This window comes from Calonectris borealis, chromosome 2, assembly GCF_964195595.1.
Source record: "Calonectris borealis chromosome 2, bCalBor7.hap1.2, whole genome shotgun sequence".
Lineage (NCBI taxonomy): Eukaryota > Metazoa > Chordata > Aves > Procellariiformes > Procellariidae > Calonectris > Calonectris borealis.
In genome coordinates this window covers 5,644,572-5,671,697 of record NC_134313.1, presented here as the reverse complement: position 1 = coordinate 5,671,697, position 27,126 = coordinate 5,644,572, and the positions used below count along the sequence as shown (strand labels likewise).

At 37.7% G+C, this 27,126-nt stretch overlaps 1 protein-coding gene across 12 annotated transcripts in view; it reads right to left on the bottom strand.

Annotated features, from left to right (window-relative positions):
• Nucleotides 1-27,126, bottom strand: part of TRAPPC9 (trafficking protein particle complex subunit 9) — a 542,043-nt gene that overhangs the window by 233,027 nt on the left and 281,890 nt on the right. Inside the window, exon 22 of one of the 12 annotated variants that reach the window (XM_075141107.1) lies at nt 15,839-18,612. The exons of the other annotated variants lie outside the window; for them this stretch is intronic. Coding sequence (XP_074997208.1) covers nt 18,497-18,612 — 116 coding nt within the window. The 3' untranslated portion in view covers nt 15,839-18,496. Of the gene's footprint in view, nt 1-15,838; nt 18,613-27,126 lie in introns of those variants that run through there. 12 annotated transcript variants of the gene reach the window in all.

Genomic DNA, 27,126 nt, shown 5'->3' with positions numbered 1-27,126 from the left:
AACTGCCAGTCAGAAATGTGGATAGTTTATAATGAGTCAAAACAAAGGAAAGCTGTATGATGATGCTGGTGTAATGGAATGGCAAATGGCAATTTGGGCAAAACGCAATTTGGTGCTTCAAGTCAAAATCTTTAGACTTTCAATTTGTTTTAGATTACTCCTTGCCAAGTGACTATGCTAGGCTTTCTTCATAGCAAATTTAGCAAAACTATTTGCTGACAGCTGCCAATAACCTTTCTTATCCCAGAAAACCCACTCTTTACATAACTCTCTAAATTAATAATTAAAAATAATTACATATGAATTCTGATTAGACATACCCAAACAAGATACGTGCACCAGAGTAGTAGGATGGGGCATAGCTCGAAAATGTGTATGGAGGAGGGGGAGGTGTCAAGTCTTTGTGAGCAAGAAATGGTTTTTATGATGTCTCAAATTCTCCTTCACTATGTCAATCACAGAGCTCATGTAATCTTCTCACCAAAACTGACATGCAACTCAATTCTGTTAATTTGACAGAAATCTGACCCTAACTGCAACAAAAAAAGTCAGGAACTTGCTATGATGCTGTGGCTATGTCCTTGGGAGCTCTGCAAGGCTTACTTATGCCTAGTAGTTATCCTCAGGCTCTCTTCAAAGGATACTCACATCTATGATGTAAACAACAAGAATTAAGTTGTTTTAATTTTTGTGGTAATCAGATCCAACTGAAGGAAACAATAATTACACTACAATATTTTTTACACCAAAAAGCATGCTATTTCACAAGTACCTCAGGGCTCAGTTGTAGGACAGTAAAGCAAAATATTCTGTATTTGCCATGAGAACCTAAACTCAGCAGTAGTGACATTAATGTATATTTTCAGCTTCATTTCCTTCGAATTTATCATTGCTCATCATTTGCAAGGTTTTTTCAGTCCGTATTTGTGCAATCAGAAGGCTATCAAGTACCAAAAATCTCGAGGAGAACATTTAACCAGACCATCCTCTATGTTTATTAAAGACACACATCCATTTATTCTCAATGGCACAGCACTACTGGTTAAATAAAACATAACTGCAGTCAGTAATTCCCAGTCAGACCTGTAAGGACACAAGGTCAATTATTTCATCCTTGTACATTAAAGGCTGGAAACAGCATACCAAATAACTAAAAGCCTAACAACAGACAGGCTGTTTTCATTACACTTCATATCAATAACAGTTGTCAAAATGAAAAGAACTCAATTCAAGCTTCATTTGCTTCCTACAACCCATTAGTAAATGTGTAAGTTTCTGTTTTGATAAGCGAGGGAAGCCTTCATAGTCTCATAAAAATAAAAATAAAAGATCTAATTTATTCACTCATCAACAATGGAGGATACAGCTTGACAAGTTTTACATGCCTGAACACACACCCACCAATTAAAATGGTGAGGATGGATGATCACATAAATTTCTGCTGTACCACATACGGCAACCTTGCGAGATTGTCATGCAAATTAGAAGATCTTGATCCTGAAGAAGACATCTGCTCCATCTCCTTTTCCCACAAGAGGATCCTGTTATACCTAACAATTCGTGAGACATTTCTGTCTAGTCAGATCTGAGAGGCTTCCACGGTAAAGCCTCCATGGCCTCCCTAGACAATCGCTTCCATAACTTTGTGATAACTTACTATTTTTTTCAAATATCCTGTATATATCTCTTTTCCTGCAACTTTATTTTAAGATTTGCTTTAACCAGAAACACAAATAATCTGTTATTTTTGTCCTTCTCTCCTTTTTTACAGCAGAAGTGTTGTGGTTTAACCCCAGTAAGCAGCTAAGCCCCACACAGCTGCTCGCTCACCCCCTCCCCTATGTTGAATGGGGGAGAGAATCGGAAGGGCAAAAGTGAGAAAACTCGTGGGTTGACATAAAGACAGTTTAATAGGGAAAGCAAAAGCCGCGCACACAAGCAAAGCAGAACAAGGAATTCATTCACTCCTTCCCATCGTCAGGCAAATGTTCAGCCATCTCCAAGAAAGCAGGGCTCAATCAAACGTAACGGTTACTTGGGAAGACAAACGCCATAATTCCGAACATCCCCCTCTTCCTCCTTCTTCCCCCAGTTTTTACTGCTGTGCACAACGTTACATGGTATGGGATATCCCTTTGGTCAGTTGGGGTCAGCTATCCCAGCTGTGTCCCCTCCCAATCCCTTCTGCACCCCCAGCCTACTTGCTGTCAGGGCAGTGTGAGGAGCAGAAAAGGTCTTGACACTGTGTAAGCACTGCTCAGCAGTAACTAAAACATCCCTGTATTATCAACCCTGTTTTCATCACAAATCCAAATCATACCACCATACAAGCTACTATGAAGAAAACTAACTTTACCCCAGCCAAAATCAGTACAAGAGGTAACATATTAGAGGGCTGTTATGTACCTCCTGGTCTTCTGTCAAGTTAAATAACCCCAATTCTCTCATTCTTCCCTCAGATCATGCTGTGTAGATGTTTAATCACAACCATGACTGTACTCTGAATTCTCTATAATTAGTCTGTACCCTACTGGAAAGGCACACCGGAGAATTAACAAAGTGCTCCCACCTAAACTTAGTAGTTTGTCCTTGTTCCTGTAAGAATTCTAACATTTTTCAGTCCAGTTTTTCAAGTAATTTTGAATTTTAATTCTGTATCCTGACACACTTGTAATCTCTCCCAGCTTCCTTGCATCTGCAAATTTAAGAAGAATGCCTTCTAGTCCACAACCTGGGTTGGTAATGAAAAGTCTTTGCTGAGCTCCATTCAACATATTCTTCCAGTCTCACAACTAACTACTCATAACTGTTTTCTACAGGTGGTTTTCCAACGAGTTCTGCATTCGCCATACAGCAGAGTAATCTAAACTGTGTTTCTTCAGCTTAAAGTGTAATGAGAAGGAATGTCAAAAACCTTACTAAACCCCCCAAAATACATTATCTCATGATTCTTCTCTCTCTGTAAGGCTTGCCACTTTCTCCTGAAAAATTAGACATTACTTTTTGACTACTTCCTGCTTATTGATCTTTATCCCCTTGTTTGAGGGTATTAATGCCTATTTTTTTTTTAATTCAAAAAGATAGAATGGTTTTACTCTGTATAATAGTTCCAAATGATGCAGTGGATATGCCAATATATCAGAACCTGTATTACTATCAGTTTGATGAGCAGCATGATTACAAAATCCACTAGAAATGACAAACAACAATTCTACCCGGAAAATTTAGCTGTTCTAAAGAGCAGAAAAATGACACACATTATATTCTTTACAACCCAATCACGGGAAATAGGTTGTTGACTTGTTGACTTTAAAGTACGAGTGCAGTGCTCATTCTTGGTGGACTTCAGGTTTATGTCCCCTTTTGTGCAGTGCATTATGGCTCTGCCATATGAGACTCTTTTAAAAAGATAGTAATAAATGGCTTTGTAGGAACATTTATATTTTTGTGAGTCAATGTTTCTTGTCTGCCAATGACTGTAGATCAAACCTGCTGAGTGTACAATTAACAGCCTACATTTCCAATTATGTGCCCTCACAAAAACTCAAGTTGATATAGCTGTCATAAAGAATGAACATGCTACAACATACCCGAAGAAAGTACTATATAAAAAGATACAGATTTATATTTTCTAAACAAACAATAGCAAAATACAGCTACCTTATCCGAAAGCAAATATGTACCAGGACAGCTGCTAAGTATTCTTGAAATACTATTTCTTTTTAATGCCATATGTTAACCAGATTCTTAGTAAAAAGTACCAAATGTCTTTTAGCTGGTAGGTTTGAAACAGAAAAACAAAGAGAACAAGAAGCAGAGATATAGCAAACAGGTAGCCATATCCTAGTTCAAAAACTGGGATTCCCTAGGCCTCATTATAGGAAAAATTTGAGTGCAGCTCTACATTCACTGTAGAGCAACATTAGCATGAGAATATTAAGGAGAAATTGGGAATGTTATTGCAGAATTATTTAAGAACTTCCTTCTTCCTGCCTGTACACACATCATCTCTATGAGCAGAGCTTTATGAAAGTACAGGGATTTTAGAAAGTGCAGAGATTTTAGAAACTGCAAAATCCTTCCTGAGACACAAATTCAGATGAAAGTGAGAAGGAAAACATTTTGTCCTGCTTTTGTAAAATACAATTTGCACTTTTAAGAACTGAGTGAACAGGAATTCTTATAATTTCACATCACAAGCATAGGTCTCCTGTAACACAAGTCACTCAGTGGAGCTTGCAAACCCAAAAGGAAAGGAAACTTCAGCTTTTTGTTAGTGAATACTGAGCAGCGTGCTAAGAAAGTCTAACTTCAAGGCAAGAGTTTTTGATGGAAGGATGTTCAGCATTGCACAGGCAGATCAGAGGAAGTCTATGAAAAGCAGTTGAGTATTGGTCCCTAGTTGATTTTTTTCCATACTTATTCCAGAGTGCTCAAGAGCATAGTAGTCTTCTATAGCATAGTCTTCTTTAACACCTCCTTGCAACAGTAAAAATTTTTTTAAAATTCAAGTAAAATGCCAGGAAGATCAGTACATTTCACTGTAGTCATAAGAAAACGCCAGCTACATTAACTGCAATCTCAGAGGTTAAAACTTCATCAAGGAAACTTGACACTTTTGATATAAAATTTCAGAGGTCAACCATAATGACCCATCTTGAGACATCTTTCTTTCTGCTCCCAATTCTTTCCCTTACCCAAAGCAAAGGCTGCACCAAAATAAAAGTAACATTAGTTTAACCTACTGCAAGACCATTAAAAACCCAATAACAATCCTTCCCTGGATTAGCAAGAAATAAAAAGAATTTTATTACTCAATACTTGCTTAGGATAACCTGTGATAGTGATCTGATTCTTATACATGATGGCGATATCTCATCAGGATGCGTGGAAAGAAAAACTTTACTGATAAACAGTTATATTTTTCATTAAATGTTTTGTGAGGAAAGAAAGCAGGCCCAAAAAAATGATATCCCATCTGTTTAAAAGCATGTGGTTATTATCCTACTGTAACAAATCTTGTTCAGATCCAAAAAATTATACACTTTAGTACTTCTCCCTGTGCTATAAAAATTAGTTCCAGGGGAAAAACAACTGACATAAAGTAATTCTATAACAGTGTGACATTTATAAAAAATTAATGTTTCTGCTAATTGATTGGCTAGGGGAAAATATGGAGACAATCGAGCTAAGTTTGAGTTTGATAACAATGCTTGCAGAGAAAAAAGGCAAAAATCCCTATGCATCTGGCTCAGACTTGCTCACGTGTACCAGGTTTCATAATAAAACAAGGTTTATTCAATCACACAGCCTCCATATTCATTTTTCCCCTTACAGTCATTTTTTAAAATACTATTTATTATTTCAACCAAATTTGACAAAATTGAATAGAGGTCTTAAAAGTATAATGTTCTGAACAGTTTCTTGAAAAATGAATGATAAAGAGCAGAGGAACTCCACCAATTCTCACATTAAGCTAAAGGCAAGAAGAAAGCAGCCATCTTCTAGCTACTAAATCCAACACTCTTTACGTTGTTAGAAAGACAAGATTTGTTTTAGTTTTCAACTACCCCCTCCATCCCTTCCTACCAAGAAAAAAAGAAATCAATCTCCTTACATCTCCAAAATGTCACCTCCCATCCTTAGTCAAATCTGGTTGACATGTTTCCAAAAAAAAGGTAACCATGTTAATATAAAAAGTTAAAAATATCTCTTAGCTCAATCTTTCATCTTTTTTTTTTTCTTTTTCTCTTTTTTAATTTAAGCTCATCAACCTCAACAGCAGACCACATTTCGTTTCTCGTCACGGCTGTGGTGAATGTGAATGAATGACAAAAATGTACATAATGAAAATGTGGGATTAGAGTCTACAGTAGACAGGAGAGGGATAACATTCAGGGTGAGATTTAGCAAGGTTGCAGAGGAGGCTACAGGCAGGGAAAAATGCATCCCTTGTCTTTTCTGTTCTCCTCCCCTTTTCTTTATGCCCAGTGAAGGAGAAAGAGTGAAGTATCTCTCAGATCCCTACTAGAATAGTCGATCTGGGTGAATAATAGCAAGTCATTAACTTGAGAGGGAAAAACTGGCCAAAAAAGTTGGCTTACATGTGTGTTTACAGAATTTAAATAAAACATATACTGTATTTTTGGCATGTTAAGTGTATTTTAATAAAAAATACTTTCAATTCCATACTTGAAATACAACTTTTAATTTGGCTCACAATAGCTATATCTAATGGTAAGGGAGGTTTGCTCTTCACAATACCCAAGAGTCCTGGACCTCTTACTGCCCAGGCCGGCAGGTTTACTACAGCTACGGCTTCGTCCCACCACACATCTGCATTTCTTCCCAAAACCATGCACACCACAATTGTGCTTCCACATGATGTTATGACACGGGCCAGAGGATACATCTCAGCATAATTTGTGCAGAGCACTCTGGCATACTGTAAGATAAAGCAAAGATAACATTACATGAACGCAAATAAAAACTGTTACGGGCTTTTCGTTTTGTTTTCTAAAGTGTCTGAAACTGAAATGGGAGATATCAGAGTTGGTTCAGATCTGAAACACTGTCTGAAAGTCCAGCTTATAGGTCATAGCAACTTTTGTGTTCAGTTTTATTTTTTCACTTGGGGCTCAAATGAAGAAGAAAATTAATATTTTGAAAAAGTAAAAGGAAAAAATGCTTCCTATGTCATTTAAAAAAATCAACATATCGACACCATAAAAAATAATTTTCTGAGTCTATGTTGAAGCTTCCACTTTATAACCAACAGAAAAACTAGAGACAAGATGTGGGACTTGAAACTTTTCCTCTGCTGGCTTTCTGCCAGCTGTCTCCTCCTGTGCTGAAGTTAGCACGAACTAGATACCTTCTGCTAGTTATCAATGATACATCTTGTATATTCATTTAGGGGTTCTTTTTAAAATATTTATTATCAATGCATTTTACTGCCATTATATCTCTCTCTTATGCTTTAATTTTTTTAAAGATCTAGTTTGCATTTCATTTGTCATTTCATCATGACAAAATCCCATTTATTTAGACACATATCACCATGAACTATGATAAACAGTTCAAAAAAAATTCACTTAGCTAAGCTATTTTACTAAATGAATGCAATTTGGACATTTTTTAAATCAGTCTTAAAGCAAATGCTACAACTGCTCATTACAATGGCAGTCTACAATAAGCTGGCAAATTTTTCTGAAAGAAGAGCATCAGAGTGAGGTCACGTTTGCCAATATTCTGCTTGAATCTGAGAAAGAAACCTTACAGAACTTTCTATTGATAACTTCCCTTCCACAGTGATTGATGGTGACCTTTCTGCCAATGCATGAGATACCATTTGCAGACCGGAGATTTCTTCCCTCAATATTCTACAGTAGGTTAATAATAATATTTTTGGGTGCACTAAACACAAAGTACCCTCTACAGCATCCCATTATACTTCACATTTCTAGCTCCAAACTGGTTTTCCACCTTATGACATATTTTCAATTCAACATTTTCTGTTTTCCTTATTTTTTTTCCAAGGGGAATTCATGATGTTAATGAACGCTTGCAAAATAAAAATCACAGATTAAGTGTTCTTTTATCCTACCAATAAATGACAGCTTCAAGTCACTGGTTCAGCATCCTGCAAATCACTGAGGGATTATTCCAACTGACTACATGGGTATGTTACAAACTATTAGACTTCATACAATACACATAATAGACCATCATATTTAAACATAATAGAACATCATCTTTAACCTTTGCTTTGTCTACACAAGCCAGATGACCCAGGATAACTAATGACTTCCAAACCTGTAGAGCAGACAAGCGTACTCTTATTTCAGGAGTTGAGATTACCAAATGACCTGAAAAATTTGCAGAACTATGTGTTTCCCCAGAAAAGTTGTATCACCAGGGGAAGCATCCACTAGCATTGTTAGACTGCAAAAGACTGTCACTTGAAACTCATCTTAATTAAAAATATTGTTACAAATTCATACTTCAGAAAACAGATTGAAATTATACTCTCTTCTTCCAGGTCTTATAATAATTGAGTTTTAAATAAGAAAGTAAATATTGTTTTCTCTAAGCCATCTCACCCTTCACACAAATGACACAATTTGCAACAGGTCTGCATGGCTGGAGCACTGCAATAAAACTCCTCTGAGCCTTTACTGGATATTTGGGTTTTATTAGAAGTGTTAAGAACTGGACTGCTTCATAATGAAAATATGATTTCTTCATCTTGTTCCTTTCTGACAACTTAGGATGCAAAGAACATAATATATTCTGCAATAATCCCTTTTTCTGTGCTATGCAAACTTGCCAAAGCATATTCAGATTCACTGCTTTCCCTTTGACATCCCATACTGATAAATTGATATGATTTTTTTCTGCAATTACTGTTTTTACAGCTGTGGTTGTATTTGACATTTACTTCAAAGCCAGGGGCACTCACAGCCACCCTCTTCCATCTTATCTAGTCACAAAGCTCTGAACTGAAGGAGTTGACATGTAGCTTAGGAAAGACTGAATTAATGTATACAAGAACCACCTGCTTTGTGTCTCCAGATCTCTCTACTCATATCAGAGCCTCCAGCAACATTGTTCAACTTCAAAACTATCCATTCCCATTGCTACCAAAATCCTCGGTAAAATACATCGGTGGTCTGAAACCAGTGGATAAAAACGATTTCCATTATTTATGTATATCTCATCCATTTCTATTTGCAATCAACATTTGAAAACTATTTTTTTTCCTTTTTCCCACTGCAAGAGCATAAACTTCCTAGAAGTACAAATACTGACAAATTTAAAGTAAAAATAATAAAAAATAGATGAGCACATAATATAATAGAACATTCACGGGGATGAGTACACAATATATTTATAATTTATTTATATTTTATGAGCAGGAATATTTTGTTATTTGCTTTGGGAACCAGGACAAGCACTTTACTTGATGCCTCTTAAAACCAGCTTAATGCATGCATTAAACAGAAAGAGACTGAACCAGCTCCTGCACTCATACCCCATCCCTTGACTTCGTAGGACCATTGTTCTTACTTCTACTGATGCTTACTCCAGGTAACATCGTTTTAAGTTTCTAAAACAAAATAGCACACACGTCTTGTTAACAAACCATGCATCTTCCAGTCTAATTCTGAAAAGTAAAATTTCCCTTAATAGTGATGATTTCTTGGAACTCAGATGCGTAGAGGTCTCAGTTTAGGTTTCATATACAGCAATCCTGCAGGAAAGGTTTGCTCAGAGGTTCCAAACCCTAATGGCAATTTTTGGAATTCCCATTCCACAGTGAAAATCAGGTTTTTCTATGGCTTCACTCCAATAAAACACATGTGAAAAGAAGTAATTTTTTTCCTTTTTTTATTTTCTTCTTTTTTTCTTTTTCTTTTGCTTTCTCTCTTTATTTGCAGTGCTGCAGCTGCACAGCTGCAGTAAGAACTTTCAGACGTGAGGCTCACTTTCGGATGTGAGGCTTACGTAGCATGTGAGTAAATCTGTTCGCCTGTACTGGAAAAAGTGTTAGGACATAATTGAAAGCAGAGGACCCGTCACTGATGTCAAAACTCTAGTCCATAAATTCAGGAATAGGGAAGCCAGCCGGTACAGTACAGTAATCTAAAGCTGAGTTTATCAATATTTTGGAAATTTCTGATTTTTAAAAAAATCTTCAAACTCTTTTTGCAGACATTGCCAAAGAACTTTGTACATGTGTTGTATTATCATCTTCCTAACTGGTAATGACATTAGAATGAATCTGGGAGTGGTACTGTGCTCTCTAACAGTTGTGCAATTTTAAACCTGGAAAGAAAAATATACTTTTTTTCATGTTTGAAGAATTCCCCTATTTTTTACATTGCCTGTCGGAGAAAGGCCAGGCTTTGTGCCAAGCTTCCTAAGCAAGGTATATGAGTAAAAGCAGGTGTATAGGAATAATCACCACTCAAGAGATCAATCTCACAGCTGAGAAATGCTCTGATGGGAAACAATTGGTTGCATATGAACCCATTAAACATACCACTGGCAAGACCGAATTTCAAAGCACACGTTCATGCCACAGCTGCACACAGTGGCTGTTAACCTTCAATTTTGAAGAGAAACCCTGCCGAGATAACCATCCTATTTGTCCACACTGTCAAGCAGCCACACAGACTACCCAATACTGCCAGTTTTATAAAGGTTTCCAGTATTTTAAGACCTTTTTTGGGTACAGAATCACTAATAATGAACCAGAATAGGATGGTTACTTGACAACAAAATAAAATAATCTCTGCGGTCCTTCACATGTTGCACTACACGTTATTGCAAGCAGCAACACCTAACAACTACCTAAAAAATTTAGCATTATGCACCAAACATTTTGACCAAAAAAATTACAACTTCAGCCACTCTCAAAGACATCTTTGAAAGAGGTTAAAAAGTAACTAAAAACCAATTGATGGATGCTTTTGTAGAAAAACTTACCATGATACTTAAACTAGGATAGATCTCACTTGAATTCTTCTCTAAAATAAGGGTTGCTTTGTGGGGAATGGACTGAACGCTGACCCACAAGGGTATAATAGTGAGAAGAATCTTTTTTTCCTGAAAGCCTCTTCAGTCTAAATTTCTTGTCTTGGTTGAAATATTACTATAGTAAATTGTAAACTTGCAAGAATATGTTGTAGTAATAAAAGCCCAATTTGTTGTAAGAGCTAGCAGGGAAAGCGAGGACAAATACAATTGCAAATGCAGACGTGAAGTGAGACAGGACACAACCCTCAGAATTTCTGGTGGAATTACCACCAACACTACATTTTCCTACAATATGAACTAAAAATTTACTTTAAATAGAGTTCACTCTGAACAACTAGATGAGAAAGAATGAAAACAAAGTTTAAACAAGTCTTGCTGCCTTCTCCAATTGCTCTTCTTTCTTAATTTCTCATTTCTGAGTGGCCACAGACTCGGCCCATTCCCATTTGAGCTACAGGGGCTGGCTGAGTTTCTCCTTTTTCCAGCAGCCTCTGCTTCAGCAAGGTGACCCTCTGCCTGTCCCCCTTTGAAGGAAGAAAGTCTCCAGATTGAACCCCTTTCCTCGTTCAGAGAGGAGTAATCTCTCTCTGCCCCTTAAACGACTCCACATCGCTGCCCAGCTAAATCTCTTTAACCAATACTGAATATTAGAGTGGCATAACAGTACTGCTTTAGGACCTCCTGAACCTATAATAAAACCAGCTGTTCTCAACTACCTTTGAAGTCCTGGTTAATTCACTGTAAAATCAGCATCTTTGCTAACAGCCCTCCTGTTTTTGAAATTGCAAACTACATTATGAAATCTTAAATTTGGGCAAACCCAGTTCCTATCGGAGAACCGCACATACAAATTTGTGATACGGATGTAGTCAGCAGTTGGTACAATAGTTCATTTTATTGCAATACACATTTTTTCATTTAGAAATACGTTATAAAGATTCTCTGAGTCCGTCCCATTTCCGTAATTTATGTTAAGATGTGCAACCAATAGATTTATTTTCTCTCTCTCACTTCATTCACAAGCATCATAAGCACATGGCATTGCAGTGTTTTATGTGACTATCACACTAGTGTCTGAACATTGGACTTGGCTGCAGATGTAGGTGACCTAAAGAGGAAGCAGAGGACACAAGGTCACTCATTGAGGTTCTGAATGAAAATAAGATGTTTCCAAACAATTTTATTTGAGAGCAAGATCTGGTAGGCTGCTGATTTAACATCAGCATGTTCTGACTGTGAAACAGCTGCCTTTCGCTTAACTTAAAAATCGCAGGAAAAAACGGAATGTTAAATTGAAGAGCTATTAAGAGGTGATAAAGGTGGGGGTCTCATAAGAGCAGAGTAGAGGGGCAGAATCACTTCCCTCAACCTGCTGGCCACGCTTCTTTGGATGTAGCCCAGCCTGCAGTTGGCTTTCTAGCGGGCAAGCGCACATTGTTGGCTCATGTCCAGCTTTTCATCCACCAGTACCCCCAAGTCCTTCTCGGCAGGGCTGCTCTCAATCCCTTCATCCCCCAGCCTGTATTGATACCAGGGGTTGCCCCGACCCAGGTGCAGGACCTTACACTTGGCCTTGTTGAACCTCATGAGGTTCACAGGGGCCCACTTCTCGAGCTTGTCCAGGTCGCTCTGGATGGCATCCCATCCCTCAGGCGTGTTGACCGCACCACTCAGCTTGGTGTCGTCTGCAAACTTGCTGAGGGTGCGCTCAATCCCACTGCCTATGTCATTGATGAAGATATTAAACAGTACCAGTCCCAATACAGACACCTGAAGGACACCACTTGTCACCGATCTCCATCTGGACATTGAGCCGTTGACCACTATCCTCCGTAGTTGGATGCAACCATCCAACCAATTCCTCATCTACTGAACAGTCCATCCATCAAATCCGTATCTCCCCAATTTAAAGAGAAGGATGTTGTGGGGGACCATGTCAAAGGCCTTACAGAAGTCCAGATAGATGACATCCGTAGCTCCTCCCTTGTCCACTGATGTAGTTACTAAGACCTCTCTGTCAAAGTGCATTCACCTTTGCTGAAAAGACCTCCACTGCATTTCTCCCACACCAGAGACAAATGTCATTTTTATTTCTTAATAGGCAGTCAGAAGTCAAAAGAGCTATGCATGGTCTAGAGAAAAAAAAAACCAGAAATTTATGGAGGTGGAAACAAAAATACAAGAATTTGGCAATTAATTCAAAGTAAGGTGGTAGCAGAACTAACACAAGTGCTCCGGGCTCAGACTAGAGCATGGCAATGCCCCAAACTTGGAAGGTAGTATGGCAATAATGTGAACAAGCCACGGAGTTCAACATGAATATTTCTAGGTGTAAAATTACTCAATGCCCAGGTGTTTAGAGAATTAAAGCTTAAATTATCAGATAAGAAAATCCATTATGAAGCATTTTGCAATTAAACAGGTATGCCTTTAATATACTTCCCATAGTATGACTTGCACTAATCTCTACCATGTATGCTTGACACACAGAGTGGGTAAAGAACTGAAATCTAGTAAATTACACCTAAATTGGGTCTATCCTGGGGACTTATTTAAAGGGAAAATGGCCTTATTTGGTTTGCTTTCTTAAATAGGACAGCAACTACAGAAAGGGAAAAAAAAATGGAGGGAGGAGGATGTAACAAAAAAAAAAGAAAGCCAGGGGAACTTTGACTCAGTGTATGCATCACTTTACACTTTGTTTTTAATAATTGTTTAAAAAAATTATTTTCCTTGAGAATTACTTTGCTGAATTAAGTTTTACATTTCTTACTTTCCTGTACCCACACAATGAACTGCAATAAATACCATTGCCCACTCATTCAGCCAGAATTAGTGGAAAGTTAAATATAAAGTACATAGTGAGCAGGGAAAAATGCAGTTAATCTCCTCTTCTAAAACAAGGCTCAATGATACTAAATTGGAATTATAACCAAAAGTAGTGAAAAATAAAATTGTTTAGAAAATAATCAAAATACTAAGTCATAACTATAACTGCATAAAGCTTTCAAACTACATGCTTAGAGAAGCTTAGCCTTAAAAAAAAAAAAACTAGAGAGAACATATTAAGAAAAGAACAAATCTCATATTTTAAATTATTTTGGTAATGCGTGATGGACTCCTCAAATCATAGAATGGTTTGGGTTGGAAGGAACCTCTAAAAATCACCTAATGCAACCCCCTTGCCATGGGCAGGGACATCTTTCACCAGATCAGATTGCTCAAAGCCCCATCGAACCAGACCTTGAACACTGCCAATGATGCGGCACCCACAACTTCTCTGGGCAACTGGTTCCAATGTCTAACCACCCTCATCTTAACAAATTTCTTCCTCATGTCCAATCTAAACCTACCTTCTTTCAGTTTGAAACCGTTTTCCTTTGTCCTGTCACTACAGGCCTTGGTAAAAAGTTTCTCTCCGTCTATCTTATAAGCCCCCTTGAAGTACTGAAAGGCTGCAATATTGTCTCCCTGGAGCCTTCTCTTCTCCAGGCTGAACAACCCCAACTCTCTCAGCCTTTCTTCATAGGAGAGGCGTTCCATCCCCCTGATCATTTTTCTGGCCTCCTCTGGACCCGCTCCAACAGGTCCATGTCTTTCCTGCGCTGAGGGCTCCAGAGCTGGACGCAGCACTGCAGGTGGGGTCTCACTAGAGCGGAGTAGAGGGACAGAATCACCTCCCTCAACCTGCTGGCCACACTGCTTTTGATGCAGCCCAGGAGATGATTGGCTTTCTGGGCTGCAAGTGCCCCATTTCATACTCTAATGCATATTTTTACTTTCTAGTCTTATGTGCAACACCATGTATTTGAGTTTTGTAAAAAAGGCATTGCAAAAGAATTTTAAAAAAATTCTCTATGAACAAAAACATGCATAATATTTAATTTAAAGAGAACAGTTGTTAAAATACTGATAGCTGTTACTAGTGGAAAAAAAGGTCTTCAGAAAAAAAAAATCTCCCTCGGATTAAATACTTGTTAATCAATTTGATTTGTATTTTCAAAAACACTTGTGCCAGCCATCACGTACAGATGCATTGCCAAATTGGAATAAAAAGTTGGTTAAACTCAGATGGATTTTTGCAATTAACAGCAAAGAAAATTAATCATTTCAATAGATATTATCTTTAATACTGTTCCAAAATGTGGACTCCTAATAAATTTCCACAGTCTTCTCTTACTAATGGTTTTTTAACTCATGAAACTGCAATGCACAACTGAAAGTGGCCCATAAGGGAAAAAGTGTCAACACATGAAAACAAGTTTTCCATCATCTCATCAACAGGCAAATGCCACAGCATCTAAGATCAAGAATAACCTGACATTTCTGAACTAAAATCAGATCACTCTTTGTTTTCCAGATAATCTGACTTCCCAGATTGCTTTTCCTATCTGCTGTGTGCTGATCCCACGTACCGAGTGCATCGCTAAGTTCCTGACCAGATGAGATGTGCTACGCAGGGTATTCTGCAAGCAATACACTAAGTTAAAACCAACTTGAAGGGTTACGGTCAAAAAAGCATGTCTGTCTTAACAGGCACAAACATCTTTTTAAGCTTCTGTGCATCACAGAATAAAACTGAAAGTAAAGTTTGTAGCTAAAGTCTCACTCTGAATATCTTAAAATAAAATTTACAATTTGAAACTGGCAATTGTTCTTATGGCAGGATTTTATTTAGGTTGATGTGTATAGTTTAAAAACCTCCTTGTAAGCCTAAAAGGTCTTAAATATTCCCCTGCCTAGTGATGAAATGGCTGGGCAAATATTATGAGCTTCTGCAGATTTTTACATTTCTGTTGAAATAAGCAACTACTGTGTTCCTCTTGGGTTGAAAGAAATCTCTTATGAATCTGCATCATAACTCTTTTGAATTTGCACATTCTCATGGATCTGCTGTTGGTCATACTTTTGGTCAAAAGGAGTACCATGCATTAAATTATATCAAGAAGGCAAAATTTGGGGCTTCCAAACTTAATTTGCGCTGAATCACCAAAGAGAAAATCAGAAGGAGCTGCTGTAAGTGCTGCACTGGGCAGTGCGCAAGGAGAGACATGATTCATTTTGACCAGGGAAAGAAAATAGCCTTTTTTCTTTCTTTCCCTTTTTTGCCACCTTGGAGCAGCTTTCAGGCCACAACCATACCAGCACTTGGGAATCCAAAACTCATTGTTGCATTTCTATCACACTTTATTTTATCAAATATGATGATTTTATTATAATAAAAGTATAGAATGAAATTGCTAAATGATCAGAATTAACTACAAAGGTTTTCAGAAACATCTAGAAGTTTGATTTGTTTCAAGTTCACATCTTTTACTGTTTACTTTTTGAATTTAATTTGAAATGCAAGCAGATTGATTTTTTTATTTTATTTGCTACTCTGTCAGGGACCCTAAACCTATGTAAATTAACCGTCTTTCTTCCTATGATGTACAAGATCAACCCTCTTAAAGCAGAATTACCACTTGTGATTTTTTCTGCATGACGTCAGATTTCAGATATCACAACACCTGAAAACATCCAATTGATTTTTCTTTCACTCCAGCTGAAACATTATACATTGTTTTTCATGCAACTGTCCCTTTTTTCTCTTCAGTATTTCTTCTTGTTGAAGCTTTTGGAACTGAATTTTGAGATTAAGGCTATACTAAGACTAGCTGGTGTTCCTAACAGCCTTTGTCATTGAAGAGAACGGCAAAAATTTTCACTGCAGGGTAATCTGGAAAATGGAATTAAAGGCCTACAAAATAGTTTTAAGGAACACAGGTCAGCATAAATGTCAGTATTATGAATGGCCAAGTAAATAGGTTGGGGAGAGGGAGATGAGGAAAGAGCGGATACTTAAGTATGGATTGCAACGAAACATTAAAATTCTTTCTGATGTGAAGAGTGATCCTGTTTGTTCGCTGTGGCTGATGAATGCCACCAATTTTGGTTCAGTTTCACTTTGCTCAAGGGCTTTGAGAAAATTTCAGCAACAAAACCCACAGCAATAATGTCATTATGGCCCTTTTCTATTTCTGAGTTGGAAAATCACTAGGGTATATAATAAAATTCAGCAAAGAAAGAGGTAAGAAGCGTACTTCAGGTGACCTAGAGACAATCATTCAAGAAACAGGTTATTGAAAAAACATTGTATTAACAGCATTTGCAGCACTTGTATTATTTAGATAAACTCACTTTATTTAAGACTTGATTATAACCTCTAATTATTATGCAATTCATGTATTCAGCAGAAGAATTTATAAGCTAATTTGCTGACTTTATTTGTAACTGTTTGTACAGAGAGGATAACATTAGTTTGTTCACCCACAGATTCACAATTAGGGAAAAAAATCTTTATTTTATGGTGAGCCTATTAAAGGGTTTCAGGAAAAGAAAGTAAAATTATCCTAACTATTCTATTTTAAAAATATTAAAATAAATCAAGTAGAAATCCCTTCAACAATCTGTTGCCGGTTTAGAACTGAAGTTCCATATTTCTGCCCTATTTTCTGCTTAGCTTTCCCATCCATCCTTTGTCACGTATCTCTACCATGATTAAGAATATTTGAAATATCACATATACAAGGCAATTCTAAGCAAAAATACCAAGTCCTGGCATTGACCAAGGTTTCAGAAATATAAGGACCTTTTTCTTTCCTTGCTGTATTTCTTACTTCCTATTGAGTTTTGAACATTTTCTTTTTAATTCTCAACAGTGCTTATGTCAGATTTTGACAGAGATGGTAAGTGTACCTTATAGGATTTATGAACTACTCTTTATGAAATGTTTGTAGAATTCAGTGCAAAGCTTAAGTAAGCAATACAGAAGTTTTAATCAAACACATCATGAATTTTATACATTTGCAAAGCAGCTAGTTAGAGCATATTTTCATTCCTTAAGGATTTGCTCATTGCAGAGTAACCAAAATATTCATGATTCTTAATTACTTTCTAAAAAAAAAAAAGGTTCTTCCTTTGAAATTTTCATTCATTTCAATATTTCTTTAGGGCTTTCTTACATCTTCCTGATACTCTAGATTGTTCCATTTAGTGAAAAGCCAAAATCCAACATCAACATGCTTTCTTTGCAGTAAGTATATATGCTATTTTCAGCTTTGGAAGGACCAGAGGCGGGAGTCAGGTCACAGGAATCAGGGAAACCAGTTGTAGGCTATATCCCATTTAAAGCATTATTAGGCTATGCTCTTTATATTCCATCTGTACTCTCACATCTACTTTATGTAGGGGCATTTACACTTAAACACACAAGATCTGAGCTAAGAGAGTTGGTGCCTCCTTAAAGATGACTCAGAATCTTTGGTGTCCACCCAAACCTCAGAAGGTACTGAGAACATGAGGTTGTGGGACCCACCAGAGAGCTGTGGGTTCTTTGCAAACTCAAAACCAGCAAGTTACAACTACAGTGAATCCTTTTTTACTTTGCTTTTTTTTTTTTTTAAATATGTGGCTTTAATGTAACTATATTAAAACTTTACTTTTGTATGCATGGAATGGTAAATAACAATGGACCATAATCAATTGTTATTGAAGAAGAGGTGAAGAATGAGGTGCCCCTAATCTGTATAATAGAACCACTCTCTTGCTAATCCACCAAGCACTTTGCCAAGGACACTGCAGGGACACTAAAAGCACCAGTTTCACTGTGGTTGTATTCCTACTCAGTGTGTATGGACTTGTTGGTATAAGGAAAGAATATAATTTGTTGTGACTAACAGCTTTCATCTTCAGAAAAAAAGTATCACTACACAGCAAAGTTATTTTCTATTGATCAATTTTTATGCCACCATTAATGTATGAAAGCTCTAGGGTTTGCAGCTATCCAGAGCTCTGACGTTCAGTTCTTGACAGGCAAATCAAGAATGGGGGACTTGATTGCAGTGCGACACTGTATACAAGTCAGAACAGAAGCAACGGAAGTATACGGTCCGTTGAAACCACACCTTGTCAATCAAGCTGTCAGATTATTTTGAAAAACTTTTTTTTCTTTCAAAAATACATTGAGGTTTTTTTTTTTTTCTCTTTGAACTCTGTAGGAATCATCTTCAAGCAATAAAATCATATCGCCTGCCGGAAAGGAAAAAAAAGAAGTATACTTTTACACTGCTGTTAGCATTGCAACATTTATGAACCAGTACGCTTTAGTTAAAGCTGCAGCATTCAGCTTTTTCATGAAGCATGATGAGTTTTCCATAAATTGCAGCCACGTCTCTCCTAGAGGGATATGAATAAAGTCTATTTATGGAATATTCAGCAAGTGGATGTAGGGTGAAAATATCACTTGTGTCTTCAAAGACTAAATTAGCAAGTTTCTGTATCCTGGATTCCATAATCTTGCCCATAAGCCTTTTTCTCCAAATTTTATTTTTTGTGCAGCGTCACACACTAATCATGTAAACTAAACTCACCTGCATACAGCCTCAGTAAATTTTTTGTACACGTACATAAACACACGTGTGATAGAAACGCTATAAATACAAACACATAAAACTGTGTCTACAAATAGGAACAGCAACTAACACATTTTATAGAAAAATGTGAAAGCTGAGACAAAAATTATGTGCCTCCTCGAATGAATACCAAGATGATTTGGGTAAAGGAGCAAGGACTACTAAATCTTGCAAATACCCAATTTAATTATCTTTCCCTTGGTCACTTTGATGTAGCTGGCAGGAATAGAAATCTGTGCCGCAACATGACAACCACAGGTAATACTAATAGCAGTAATAATCATTCACCCAGAATTCATTATGTGGTAAAATCCTATTTTTCCAAGGAGGTCAAATATCCATTAGTCTCATGCTTTGTTTTTACTTGACATACACAAAAGAAGTATGCTCCTGGACAAGGTGGGCGTAAATAATTCCAAAATTATTTTTGCAGAAAAATATAAAAGAATGTGCATACTGGGGAGCCAAAAGCCCTCTTCCTCCATCTTCATGCACTTGAGTTTAGCTAACAGCTAAGAGGTTGAGTGTACATTGGATCAGAATAATAGTCAGCAATGTGTGTAAGTCAGTGATCCAAATACTGCTAATGCTGAAGCAAATGCACTACTGCCTTCAATAGAAAACTAAAATTTTAAAAATCGCCTGTCTTGACAGGGCCTGAAGCTGTTAAAATTCCGTGTGCGTTTTCTCTCCTGAAATGATATCTGAAATCTTCAGCTGATAGGATGTTCTAGCATAGATTCTATTATTAAGCCATGTGAAGAGGCATTGGTAACTATTATTAATTTGAATTTAGGCATCAGTACAGAAAGGTAGCTGGAAGAAGTTATTTCCAAGCAGTTCTCTCAGTCTTTCCAGACTGATGTCCTACAGATAAAATATAACCATTTTCCCCCAAAAAATGTGTGAATTTTCAATACAAAAAGTCAACCACTCTCACAAAATTAAGTTCTTAGAAGTTCTGGTGTTCTTTAGTGGAAAAAAACATTAAATAATAATAGCATAATGAAGTTAGCTTGGCAACAAGCTTCCAGAAAAGAACCAACTCTCTAAAGAAAATGATAGAGAAAAATCATTAAAATCTCCGAGATGTACGTACTGATAGGAAACATTCTCAGGGTGCCCAGGAAAAATGTGAATTAAAATACATAAAAAGTTATTACATTTTGTCATAGCTCAGATAAAAATTAGGCATCTTAGGAGTTAGTCATGTCAAAACCTGAGCAGAGCATAATAGTTTACATAACTTGACAAATAATTCTAGACTTTTTAACCACAACAGGATCAGATTCTTGGCTGAACGGAATAACTGAATGGAGAGCATCTTTCCTGCAATGTTCTTTACGGCCAACTGTTCTGTTTTTACTGCTTCCACAGGAGAAACAGCTAAGGCATATTGGTCTCTGTGTCCAATAACACCAGACACAAGCCCCATCGAAAAAATAGAAAACATACTCCAAACCTAAATCTGCAAAGGCCATACTTGCACAGAGTCAGAGGTAGGCAAACAGCATCACTTTTCTGTAGAGTTGCCTGAACATCCCTAAGTGCCTGTTGCAATTCTGTACACAATCAGTACAAGAAGACAAGAAAATTTTATGATGAAAGAGAGCAGAGCTAGGCTGACTCCCTTCTTCTGTTGCACTGCATGATTTATTTATATATATTAATAAACTCTGTTTGTAAGAGTGCATATCCCAAAATTCAAGGACAAGAAGAGAAATACAAACACGTAACTGGTAAATACCACAACTTTTCCCAACATGCTCAAGTAAATCTGGATTATATTTACATAAATGTGCTGATCAGTAGAATAAGCACTGAATACATACATGCTGATTTGGGTTTTGGTTTGGTTTGGTTTGGCTTTTTTAGAAAGAACGATCATGTTACAACATGTCAAACGAAGATGATATCATATACTTTAACCAGATGAACAGAAATGCTGAGAAGCTAAACCACGGGTCAAAATTTTAGATACGTATTCTTTTAAAAGAAAAGATGACATGAAGAGAAAACAGTTATCTACCAACAAGTTTTTCTGTGTAATCTTGCATCTTGTTGACATCTTAATGAAGACAACAGATTCAGGGCTCCCATTCTAGGAAAGCTATTTGACTTTCACAACTTGTTTTCTCTTTCCTCATGATAACCCTATGTCCTTCATCTCACCTTAAATTCTAAATATAATTAATGTGATTACTGAAGAAAAATTACAGTGCACGTAAGAGGCCTTTGCAGCTATTTATAAGCAAGTTAACCAGAAGACAGAGTTGCAGTGGAAGCACGCAGTCGAATCTGCCCCTAACTCACGGGCTGACCTTGGGGAAGTTGCAAAACAATGACAATACCCCTCACATCTGGCCTGACTTGGCATTTTTTTAATATTAAGATTGGCCCTGCTCTGAATGGGGTCTGAACCAGACGATGGCACAGGTCTAGTCCAGCTACACTGTATTGATTCCATACTGTACTGTTTAGTGCTTTTAAACTTCTTTAAAACTTTCATAGCTCACTCACAATACTCCCTTCAACAAAACCAACTTATCCAAAGTATCACAATAAATTTTCAGTAAAGGTGGAAGACAAAACCAGATGTTCTGAGACCTGGAACTTCAAGCTTTTGTAATAAATTTATTTTTTCCTTTTCACTCCACTTTGCTTTAGTGCCTCTACTTTTAATCTAAATTTTGTATTCTGAAACTAGAGGTGGTTTCTTGCAACTCCAGGGTGAGGAAGGTCTTTGGACAGAACTATTGCTGTGATGCTGAGGAGGATATTTGGAAGTCTTCACGTTCAGAAGGACATCAGACTAATGCCACCTCATTGCCAAGCCAGTGGCAGCTAAAGGGAGTAACAAAAAAAAGATTTGTGAAACAGCCAAATTACACGCGAAAGCACTACTCTGACACACTGATGTGTAAATAAAGATACTGGAAGTAATTCAGTAGAAAAACACTTTGCTTATTAATCAGGAATATTGCCAGAAGCAAAATATAGTCCCATATAATTTCAAAACTCGTGTGAAAGTCACATGTTATTAAACCCTGAATAGGAGACATTGTTCTGACCAATCGTTTGCTAAGCTTTATTCACCATCATTCATTCCACTGCATTTTAAGCCAGTATCATAAACGAGTCATTCACTGGTTAAACCGGGAGACTGGGAGACTGAGCTTCCCACTATATTACTGTCTTATTTTGTAGCCTGAGGCAAAGTAATGATCTTTTCTCAGTCTGTCTATATGTAATATGCACATTAAGCTTCTCACAGGGATATGATTCGCTCACTGATGATAAGAAACATTTCAGTGTTCTCAGAAAAATAGCATCATAAATTCACAAGAGGTAAGCAACAGAGTGAAAACAACTGTCTTCTCATAGCAGTGCAGTTGGACAATTTAAAAGTTACAAGAAACTTTTTACCTAGATTTATACCATTCTCCGGTATCAAGCTCTCCAAGGTTTGTGGGTTTTAAAACAAAACAAAACACAACAAAACACAACAAAAAATCAGCTTCCCCAATCAGCTTCCACCCTTATAAACATAATGTTGGCTAGAAAAGAAAAGTCAGAAGTTTGTCCTGCCCTCAGAGAAAGATACCCATTTGACTGTTCCAGGACTTCTAATCTGGAGCCAGACGGGATGAGATCTTCCATGTCATCCCACGAACCTCGAGAGAGAACGGGAATGGCAAGACTTGAGCTCTGTCAGTTCAGGAGGACAACACAGGCCAAGAAAAATGAAAGAGATGCTGGAGAGCGTATTAGCACAAGCTGAGTTGGAAAGCTGACGTGGGAGGAGGAGTTCGGGGAAGGAACCAGATAAAACGGTGAGGATAGGATTTGCTTCTGCAGTTAAACAGACTTGCTCATTTATTTTATTTAAATGCCACTGGAGCCTTGGTCAGCGATGCAGTTGCAGAGACTGATAATGATATGTTTCTTCAGATATCCACAGTACGAAAGAGGAGCTCTAGCAGTTCTGCAGGAGAATTTTGCAACAATTTCTTCTGGGAACTAGTTAGAAACTTGAGCTATCAAAGAGGCTATCTGCTTACGTAGTCATGTTTCTAGCTCGTCTTTCACTTTGTTCTTAGATGCAATGCATGATGTCCAAATTAGACATCTTCATAGGCTTTGGCTCCCCCATGTCATACCTACATTCTCCTACATTCTCCATGTTTTTAAAAATCAGTTTGGATTATTCATTGTACAGTTCCTAGACTCAGAGTTATTGGGTGAAAAGCAAAATTATTCTTTCATCTTTAACTTTTACTCCCTAGGAATAGATTGATTATTTTAGAAGTCGCAGGCGCTGGTTGAGGTATTCCCTTCAGAAGTGTCGAGGAATGTTTTCGATGGAATTGTTTTGGCCTACTGTAACGCAATTTGGCAGAAACATGGTTTTCCCTGATGAAGTCTTGTCTTATTTATCTATGTTTATGTTAAACATATCACAGAAAAACTCTGTGAAATAACAAAGCAAATATATGTTTCTATGTAGTTACTTAGACCCTTGTATGGAACAAGTCTGTAGGTGTATTTATGCAGCAAACAAATTATGTATGTAGGCAGGCAATAGTAACAGTACCTTTTATCACATCTTATCTACATTTCCGGCATGTCAACAGCACACAAGGCAGAATCTTGAACAAAGAGGAAAACTTTACACTAAGTCCTAGTCATTTAATTGACAGCAAGAACAACAAAGTTCATTTCCAGAAATGTTTTACCCTTAAGTATCCCAATTTAGGATTTTGCTAACATAAATTGCACTGGAACCCAAATGCTGAAATGCTATATAGAAGGAGATGCAGTGAGACAAGGCTACCTATAGCTTGAATGGCACCCAACCACAAGCAGGAAACCACAGCAAAAATGTGCCTTAAGACCCTTTCAGAGATTCATGAGAGCTTTAAATAGACAATTGTCCTGGTTTCGGCTGGGATAGGGTTAAATTTCTTCCTAGTGCTGTGTTTTGGATTTAGTACGAGAAGAATGTTGATAACACACCGATGTTTTCAATTGTTGCTAAGTGCCCTCCTAGTCCAAGGACAGCTCCCGTGCCTACTGACTGAGCTAGGTACACAAGATGGGAGGGAACATAATCAGGACAGCCAGCCCAGCTGGCCAATGGGGTATTCCATACCATGTGACGTTATGCTCGGTATATAAATGGTAGGCGTGATCCAGGAAGTACCGATCGCTACTTGGTTATCGGTCAGCGCGGGTGGTGAGCAATTGCATTGTGCATCACTCATTTTGTATATTCTATCATTATTTATTATCATTATTTTCCTTTTTCTGTTCTATTAAACTGTCTTTATCTCAACCCACGAGTTTTTCTCACTCTTACCCTTCCGATTCTCTCCCCGTCCCGCTGGGGGGGCGGGGGGAGTGAGCGAACGGCTGCGTGGTATTTTGGCTGCCTGCCAGGTTAAACCACGACAGTCCTTTTTTGGTAGGACCATTCTCCCCGGCTGCGGTGTAGAGCTGGATGTTCAAAGGGAGGGTCCCCTCTACACATCATGCAACCGATGCTACGTGGAGTAAGTGGGTCGCGCTGATCACACAACGGGCCCGAATAGGAAACCCAAGTCGCCCAGGAATCTTGGAGGTGATCACGAACTGGCCAGAAGGCAAAGATTTTGGAATATCCCCAGAGGAGGAGGTGACACGTGCTGAAGAAGCCCCACGTTGGGCGCCAAAAAAAGGACTGTCGTGGTTTAACCTGGCAGGCAGCCAAAATACCACGCAGCCGTTCGCTCACTCCCCCCGCCCCCCCAGCGGGACGGGGAGAGAATCGGAAGGGTAAGAGTGAGAAAAACTCGTGGGTTGAGATAAAGACAGTTTAATAGAACAGAAAAAGGAAAATAATGATAATAAATAATGATAGAATATACAAAATGAGTGATGCACAATGCAATTGCTCACCACCCGCGCTGACCGATAACCAAGTAGCGATCGGTACTTCCTGGATCACGCCTACCGTTCATATACCGAGCATAACGTCACATGGTATGGAATACCCCATTGGCCAGCTGGGCTGGCTGTCCTGATTATGTTCCCTCCCATCTTGTGTACCTAGCTCAGTCAGTAGGCACGGGAGCTGTCCTTGGACTAGGAGGGCACTTAGCAACAATTGAAAACATCGGTGTGTTATCAACATTCTTCTCGTACTAAATCCAAAACACAGCACTAGGAAGAAATTTAACCCTATCCCAGCCGAAACCAGGACAACAATAAAACAAGTCAGTAGTTCACTTACCATCCACTAGCAGCAAGTCACTAGTTACACTTAAAATATACCCGCTTAACAAAATAGGACTGGAATCACAAGTCATCCTAGCTTTGTATTACAGAGACAGCATTAGGATCGACAAGACTCCCGAACTGAGCAAATTTAAAGGACAGGACAATTAAAATGTTAGTCACCACCTGCAGCTTTATTTGCAAAAGCGTTCTCGACATTGCTACCATCAAACAACTACTGCTTCAGACAGAGTGAAACGCTAAGACCTAGTACGTCATTTTAATTTGAACTGGATCTACAGCATAGGCTCTGTATATACAATAAACTGAAGTCATGGATTAGCTCAAGTAGATAAACTGAACTCTCCAGATACTGCTCTGTACCAGCCAGAAAAGCTGCTGTTGAAATTATGAGATTCTCCAGTGTACATACAGTTTTACACAGGTCTCCACACATCTCTCAAAGTGCCTCAATTTTTCTCTAATAACAACTCTTGATATTTCAGTTGTTGCGAGGAGATTTAAACTGAGATTCCTAAACCGAAACTTCAGCTGTGTCAGGAATCATTAATCCTTTTATACAGTAACCAGGAGCGAAATACATTTTGTGATGACAGACTGCAAATAAAAGGACTTGCAGAGCAATCAAACATGCTAGGGACATCGCTACAAAATGCAGCATAGGTATATGAGGTCAGAACTAGGTCACATTTCCATATTTTATAGAATTTGCGACGTTTCAAATTAGAGGCAATCACACAATAAATCTCAAAACACAAGAGACTAAGAAAATAAAAATTCCCCTTGGTTAACAAACAAATCAAGAAAAGAATATATAAGTCTCAGATACAGCAGAAAGGAGAACAGATAAAACCTCTCTCACAAAAAATATTTTCAGAGAACAGTAATTACAGGCAAGTATTTTTGTCTTCACTACAGATACAGCTTTGACATTTCCACTCTCTCACGGAAACTATGTATTTAAAGTGAAAATATGAAACTAGTAAAAGGCAACTGTCAATTGCTGCATGTTCGTTGAATCTATGTCAATAAAGGCCAGCATGTCTACTTTGCAATTATTTTTAACCTATCTTTGCACATGGAAGAGATCCAAAGGAGAATTTAATGAAAACAAAGTGGTTTAGTAACTGATTTGCATTAAATTTGACAAATTTACAGCAAAGTTGAATTTCAATAGATACCAAAATTTACCAGTCTTCAACTTCATGCCAATGCATGCCCATTAGACTCCAAAAAAGCTGCCTTTGCTTTTACTAACAAAAGCCACTGTTGGTAAAAAAAGAAAAAAATCCTTTGTTTCTCCCAAGAATGCTTAGCTAATAAAGCAAATTAGGTAGTATGTCAACAGCTAACCGTAAAAAAAGCAACTACAAAAAAAAAAGACGTCATAGTGATTGTAAAATTGCAACAAAGACACCACCATTAAAGTAATTAAAGCTGGTCTAAGCCCAAATAAGAATTAAATAGTCTAAGAAAGCAAGACAGAATGCAGCACAGATAGTAAACCTACATGGAATTTCACAGGACTAGAGAGTATAAAAAGCATCACGATTAACTAGGGAAATTGAGGAAAACTAGAGCATACATCAGGATTTCCACACTACTCTAGTAGGTAGAACAGCAAAATCATATGCATTTTCACACAAAATATCAACAATCAATTTAAACACTATTTTATCAGTCTACGACCTAGAACTTACTTCCCCCCCCCCCCCCCCAACACCATGACTACTTCTACAGGCTATGAAAGCTATAAACAAACAACTTATTAATTTGCAGTTAAGATCATGGATTATGAGTTTACGTAATTTTTTATCATATTCTCTGCTGATTCCTTGTGTAGCCTAGCAGTTAT